At 33.7% G+C, this 7,829-nt stretch overlaps 1 protein-coding gene across 2 annotated transcripts; it reads left to right on the top strand.

The window, feature by feature from the left end:
- The first annotated feature begins 625 nt into the window (after positions 1-625).
- Positions 626-4,673, top strand: LOC112764494 (uncharacterized). Of its 2 annotated transcripts, none has more exons than XM_025810137.3 (8): positions 626-795; positions 890-1,090; positions 1,995-2,052; positions 2,175-2,255; positions 2,366-2,398; positions 2,684-2,923; positions 3,036-3,177; positions 3,951-4,673. In XM_025810137.3, exons 2-8 carry the CDS (start codon positions 912-914, stop codon positions 4,430-4,432), a joined length of 1,215 nt encoding a protein of 404 aa, XP_025665922.1. In that variant the 5' UTR covers positions 626-795; positions 890-911; the 3' UTR covers positions 4,433-4,673. The 2 variants fall into 2 exon arrangements, with proteins under 2 accessions (XP_025665922.1, XP_025665920.1); XM_025810135.3 differs by having other exon boundaries at positions 630-795; positions 893-1,090.
- Positions 4,674-7,829: the final 3,156 nt, after the last annotated feature.

The following is a 7,829-nucleotide window of genomic DNA, read 5'->3' on the forward strand; positions in this document are numbered from 1 at the left end:
GTTACTATGATAAGTTGATAATGCCAAGCATCCAAAAACGCATAGTTGCATCTGTCAATATCGAACCCATTTTAATAATTTCTCATTTATAATTGAAAATAGTTAAATAATAATGTAATTAAATATATTATATTATTTAATAATTTTTAATTATTAATTTTATATAAAAATAATTACATGTAAATGTTCACCTTATATAATTTACGTCTGATTAATAAAATTATTCAAATTCTAAACACCCTCCTCTAAAAAGAACTCCAAACTTCTCGTTTTTAACAACTTCTAACGGTTGAATTATATAATACACCCTACTATCTATAATATGAATTTATATTTACAGTAAACCAAAATTAATTTAAACTCAATTATATATATTCAATTAAAAAGTTAATTTTTTTGTTGAAATATTCACCAATTTTTTAAATATTATTTTAAATCTCAAATTTTAAATTTTAAAATTTAAATTTTAAATTTTAAAATTTAAAATTTAAATTTTAATATTTTAAAAAATTAAATTTTTTTATAATTAAAAAAATTTAACTAATATTAAGTAATTAAAAATTATTATTTTATTCGTAAAAAAAAAAATTGGATGGAGCCTATAAATAACCAATAAAAAATGGACAGGAAGGGTAACAGCGTTCGGGGAAGCAATCTGTGAAGGCGGAGCGCGAGTTGAGCTCGCTGAGACGCACCAAAACATCTCTCTCTCTCTCTCTCTCTCTCTCTCTCTCTCTCTCTCTCTGAATTTTGTAAAAACTCACCCGTGACACAGAGAATCGCAGAAAGCGACCGGTACTTATACTAAGACAAACTCTCATATTGAGTCTACTTTCTCTCCCTTGTATTTAAGTGTGAAGTTTTGTGATTTGTATTTCTGTGGCAAAAGTAGAAGAAGGAGGAGACGGGAAATGTGGGGATTTGGTGGCAGATGTTACTGGGGAAAGAAGGTAGCTGGCGACAAAGCAGATGGGATTGTTGTGGTGTTCGCATGGATGTCCAGCGATGACAAGCACTTAGACAAATATGTTGACCTCTATTCCTCTCTCCGATGGAATTCCCTCATCTGCCATTCTCAATTCCTCAATATGTCAGTTCTCCCTCTATCCTCATCTTCAATTCAATTCAATTCCCCTCTATATCATCAACTGTTTGATATAAGGTCTTCAATTCAAATCTATCTGTACTCTGTTTACCTATTTTCAGTTCAATTTTGAGTAGTGATTAGTGATAGTTATGAGGTACTACAACCCTTAAGGCGCTATTGTCTATTTGGGCTTAACTATTACAGATCCAACAACAAGATACATATTTATATCACAAGAGGAATGGGTCGTTACTCATTCCCGACTAAGCATTGATCCAAGATAAGAAAATTTACTTGTATAATTTTCAGTTTCATTCGAAGCCTGTGGTCACTGATGTGTACATTCTAGACCAAGATAATCCATCTTTTGTTTGCTGAAGGAACCATCCCCTGTTGTTTTATGAAGTGTAATCAGTAGTGGTTCCCCTGTCTTAGGATTCTCAGATAGACACACAATCTATTGTTTCTTGGTTAGCTCGAACTGTTAGAGTGTGAAGCCATAGTTTTATCCATATTTCTCAAGGTTGCCTTTAGCATCTAACCTTGCCTTGAATGGATCAATATGGTTGTCATGGCCGAAAAATGTGCCATTAGGTTAAATTTTTATCTCGATGATTTCTTTAGGAATAGAATTTCCATCCATTTTTTTTTTTTTATAAATTGCTATTTTCTAGCAGTAAAACAATTATTGTTGATTGTAAAAAGCCAAAAAGTCAAAGTTGAAAGTTTTCATTTTAGGTTTTACCTTTGGTTGGGTAATGATGTTTGGATTGATGATGTTACAACCAAGTGATTAATTTCAAATGTCAAACCTCTTATTCAAGGGGTTTATTTGGAGAATACTTTGGGTTCTTTGCATATCTCAATGTATTCTGGATGATGATTGAGACCCTGCTATTATTTGCAGGTTCTTTCCTGAGAAAGCCACAGCTCTTGCTGTTGATATTCTTAATGAACTTGTTGAGGTAAGTTTAGCTCTACTCTATTTTGTAGGTCTTTCAACCATGCATTAAGTCAATCAAAATTTTGCCCTATAAGTTCAAGCTTACAAATACTGTTTTTTAAGTTTTTATGCATCAATATGCAGGTGCTGAAAATTAGGCCTTGCCCCCTTGTGTTTGCATCATTTTCGGGTGGTTCAAAAGCTTGCATGCTCAAGATTCTTCAGGTACTCTGTTTTACGCGATGACTTTTCATTTTATTTATTTGTTTATGTTTCTTTTCATGCTATAAAACCTCTAGTCTAACATTTGACGACTCTATATTACTTCGATCCAGATAATCAATGGGACTTCTGAAGCACATAATATGGTATGTTTTCTTCCGGCAGCACTTTAGTGGAAGATTTAGTTTATGTTTTATAATTAGTTTACTCATCAGGTCCCACAATTTCTCAAATTCTTAGTGTGTCGTGGGAAATGAGATAAGTTCAGTCCCTAGCTTGCTACTCTATATTCCATAATTTAAGTGATCCTATTTTGTTTCTATAATATGATCATGTGTATATTTGGTGCTGATATTTTGTTATTGCAACTTTTCTGTTCACTGATAGTCTTATTCATGTGCTCACTGCTCTAAACTATTTTCTTGGTACAGGATGACTATCGGCTTGTTAAGGATTGTATATCTGGTTACATTTATGATTCCAGTCCGGTTGATTTTACCAGTGATTTGGGTGTTCGATTTCTTCTACAACCAACTGTTTTGAAAGTTTCCCATCCACCAAGATTTGCTTTGTGGGTTGCAAATAGCATAGCATCTGGTCTTGATTCTCTTTTCCTTAGCAGATTTGAAGCGCAGCGTGCAGAGTATTGGCGTACTCTATACTCAACCACTGTAAGTAAATGACAATACATGATTTATTGATATCTAATCATCAGCACCACCTCCCCCTTCTCCCATCTTTTCTCCTTTTTAAGTTATCTGCTTACGTAATATTATTGTGCAGAGTATGAAGGTCCCGTATCTCATTTTGTGTTCAGAAAATGATGATCTTGCTCCAGTTCAAGTTATTTCAAATTTTTCTGATAAACTTAAATACTTTGGAGGAGATGTCAAATTGTTAAAATGGAGTAATTCTCCTCATGTAGGTCAGTATCTTGATCAATTATACTTAATAGCAGATGGATGAGATAATAGATAATTCTTCAAGACAAACCGTTTCCTAATTCAATTATGAAGATCCTATTATGACCATGTAATTCTAAGATATACTAGCATATATCTAATCTTTATGATAATTTTCCTTGTCCATATGACTGTATGAGTATTCAGTGTGGAATATCTGTGTGATTAACTATAATTGCTTGCCTTCTCCATGCTACATTTGTCTTGTTCAATCTATTTCAGATGAATGTTTATTTATTATATATTAGCATTTTACATAAAATTAATGATTACTAGCATAGGCATGCAACTTGCATATCCTTTTCTTTCCCTGGCCTGTATTATGTTATCTAAGAAAATGGTATTAGTTTATGGAAAATGTAAAGTCTTGCCAATGAAGGAGAGCCTCGGAGCAACGGTTGAGTTGTCTCCGTGTGACCTCAAGGTCACGGGTTTAAGAAGTGGAAGCAGCCATTGATGTAATTATTAGGTTAGGCTGTGTACATTCCACTATTGTTTTTAATAGTCTTGGCAATGAACGGTTGTCTGCCTCCTTTCCCATAAGCTCTGCATTTAGATCCCAACTCAAGTTTGTATGCTAGTCTGATCAAATATTGCATGATTCCAAGCACTTGAGTCTGCAACGATGCAAATCATGAATAGGAATGATTTTTAGTTGCTTTACGTCCTGCCTAAAACTGAAATGAACATTATACCAGAGGTAAATGTATTGAACTTCACTATATTTTTCTCACAGGTCATTATCGGCATCATCCAGTGGATTACAAGGCTGCTATTTCTGAGATCCTTGGCAAGGCAGTTGCAATTTACCGTCGCAAAAATCAACGAACTGAAGATGAGGTCCTAGGCATAGAGGGAACTAGAGATGAGACCACAGATCCATTCTCTGAATTGAGGAAAGCAGCAGTGACCTCAACTAGTTTTCAGGGTTTTGCTGTTTCTCCAAGTGACAATCTGTCACCTGTTTCAATGGAGTACTACGATGGTAAAGATGTGGGCTCCATACCTGATGAACGCAAGGAAGGTTTTATTCATCTGCCAAGCCATGCAAGCATCAATGCGCATGGTGTTCTTGGCCAAATACTGTTTGATGTTTGTGTTCCAAGGAACGTTGACGATTGGGATATCAGGTCAAATTCCAAGAATGCAGTGTTACATGGTACAAGAAGGCATGCTCCATTTAATCCTATAAAATGTATTCGGCGCTCAAGATTGTAAGACTTGTGTGACAAAAGTTTCAGGTGAACTCTTGCAATCTTTGGAGGCATAAGGACTAATAAGCTCCTTCTTATGCTTCTTTAAGCACCAAGGAGTAGGCAATGTAAGCCTTGTTTAATATGGTAAATTGTACAGCTACCTCATCGGAGAAAAAACTATTATGGTTTTGACTGAGATCACTGTAACAAGAATAAAGAGGATGTTGTAAATGTAATGTAATAATATCCTTGTATTACGTGTAGAGATTCTGTTCGTACTGAAGAAACTTGTGCAAATAACTGCTCTAGAATTAGATACGCAGTGATCGCCAGATAAGTATATAGGCATAGAGTATTAGAGTTCACTATCTACCTCATTCCTTCATTCAAACTCAGAACAAGATAAGGATGTTTTACTCTTCGTAGATAGACTTCTGTTAGGTACACATTACACAATATATCTTAATACACATTATAAAATATTTTAATAATAATTTCCATTTTTAAAATAGCAAATGAACTACCGAATTTTTTATGCAAGAATTTTCTCTATTGTGATTTCTATCTTTCTTTTCCCTCTCAGTAGGTTTGATTTCATTCTTTTGAATTAAAATTTGAAGAAAATATACACTTTTGACTATTTGTTCAGAAAACAAAGCGTATCTTTACAATTTTAGAACTTTTATGAGTGGGGCTTGTTGATGTATCAGTGGTTCACAGATATGCTTAGACTAATTAATAAGATGGTTGGAGGTCAGTTTAAAAATTTTGAATTATGTTTTTGGATAAATGGTCAGGGATCAAAAATTACATTTACTTTAAATTTTGAAGTATGTTAAAATTTGTGCTAAGAATTAGAATTCACTCAAGAGTTGAATTCTTTTTTTTTTTTTTTTTTTGATGCAGTTAGCCCTTCAGATTCTGATGCAAATTCACATATATTTTGTGACTGAAATATTAAATTGTCAAATCTCTTGCTTTTTGGCTCCAACAGAGGCTTGTTGTGACTACTCTTGATATGTGTGTGCCTCCTCTTTATGTTCTTGCTCTATCGTTTCAATATATATTTCGGTGACACTTTATTTACTCGCTCAAAGCTTAACGCGCTCAGAGAGTGACAATACAATATCCCTCTTGACTCGAATAATAAGCACTGCCATTTAACTTCAGCTGCTACTTTATCGTATGTAACTGTAAACTTGTTGAATGTTGAGTTAGAAACTTATTCTACAACTTCATATACTATATAGCCTAAAGCGGAGTGCGTTGATCTTGTGATGCAATTCACCTTTTTTCTGAATTGTGCTTAGACTTTCCTAAACTTCTGGTGAGTATACACCTGTTAAAATGAGCTTCTATTGAGAATTTTGTTGTACACGGTATGACGGTATGAAAATCTGCAGTATCTGATTCTCTCTCTCTCTCTACTCTCTACTTCCTAGGCAATTATCGTACTGTTTGACAAATTGGATATGTGAGTTGTTCCGCATAATGAACTTGTTAAAAAAATCATGCATGCTCTCGCTCCTTTGTGTGCTTCTCATCTCGACCCAGAAGTGGTGATCAAAATAAACTGAAATCCATAAATGACGATCTTCGAAAAGTTATGCAAAAATGCCTAAATCAGAACTAAAATACACTGAAGAACATGCAATTTACACCTCTACTTCACAGGCAAAACACATAATGAAATTAACAGCATCACTTAAATCCTAATAAAAATAACATTACTTGAAAACCACTTGTTGTCTCCAATACCATACTTCATCAGAAAATCATTCCAATTCCTATCAAATGATTCTTTTGTAAGAGAGTTCCAAACAACATGACTCATCGTGTGTTCGATTTTTTCATGTCGCTTGTAGCCATTTGATTTACTTGGAATCTTATTCATGATGTGCCAAATACACCACCTGTAAATTGTTGTAGGCATACAAGTCTCAATAGTTCTTTGCATCGATGCGCATTGATCGGTAAGAATGCCTTTCGGAGCCCTTCCTCCCATGCGACGAAGCCAATATTCAAATAATCATTTGAATGATTGAATATCCTCGTTTTTTTTATCAAAGCACATCCCATAAGTGTTGACTGACCATGATGATTCACCTCGACAAAAGAACAAAAAATCAAATTATAGCTGAATACCACGACACAGAAACAACATCGTTAATCCACCAAAATAATATCTCTTTACACCGAAAATGGTACCAAATACACATAAACCAAAACAACATATTATCTATTTGTATTGTAAGTGGTATCGAATGAAATAACATCTCTAAAATACTCACAGGCAGCCTTACTTCTTGCGTCAGTCCAAAAAACAATCTTATTTGACTGATCAACCTCAAGTTCAAGCCTGAAAAAGAAATTTTGATTATTCTCTTTCATTCTTAACAAATATTTCCTAAATTCTTTTGCATCCTCTAGTTTTGAAATATTCTGCAGTTCTCTCGTGATGTAATTTTTCACATCTTTTTCAATAAAACTTAACCCACAATGACCCTCTGCTGTTGTGACAAATGATTGTTATATTTTGCTTGGCCTGATTCCAGCTTCCTTGTTATTCTCTATTATACTTCGTACGGACATACTTAGTTTCCTGTACTATTTAAGCATCTCTGCTTGATTTGCACAACAGGGATGTGAATGATGCAGCACAACCTTCGAAATGATCCAAATACCAATGTGCTTCAATATGTGTATATAAATTTTTGCAGGACAATTTAATCCAACTGAGGAATTTGTCTTCTCAATTGGAGATATTTTCGATTTCCATTTTCCCTCTCTGCTACATGTAATCAATTGGTTTTTAATTTCATTTTCCTTCTTATTTAGCGTCGAACTCTTGTAGAAAAATCTGTAACTTTTGAATAATCTTTGTAAAATTTTGCAGCATCTTTAAGCGTGTTAAAAGTCATCCCAACCTTCGGAACAAGGTGCTCATCAACATCGCACAGAAACTGCAAAATATACCGAAAATAGTGCACAATACACCATATTATCTAGATTCATAACTCATCATCAAACATAATAAAATCATATTCAGAACTCATCATCAAACAGAAACTAAAACAATTCAACTATAAAATCATAAACTACAAACAAACTACATTATCTAGATTCAAACCGCACCTTACTACTTGATTTGATTCAAAACAATAATACAATTCACCCTCGTTCAATTGAAAAGTTTGAACCTGTAAATACACCGAAAAGTCCCCATAATACACCAAAATAGTTCTGATATACACTGAAATGAAAAATATAATAGATTCATCAGAACTCCTAAAATACATTCAATTCAAACCATCTACAATGAACAACAATTTTCACAAGCAATTACACAACATTATTCACCTACAGAATCATAAACTACTTACGAAAATATTAACTACAATTGAACCACACATCAGCCA

The sequence above is a fragment of the Arachis hypogaea genome, chromosome 17, assembly GCF_003086295.3.
Source record: "Arachis hypogaea cultivar Tifrunner chromosome 17, arahy.Tifrunner.gnm2.J5K5, whole genome shotgun sequence".
Classification (NCBI taxonomy): Eukaryota; Viridiplantae; Streptophyta; class Magnoliopsida; order Fabales; family Fabaceae; genus Arachis; species Arachis hypogaea.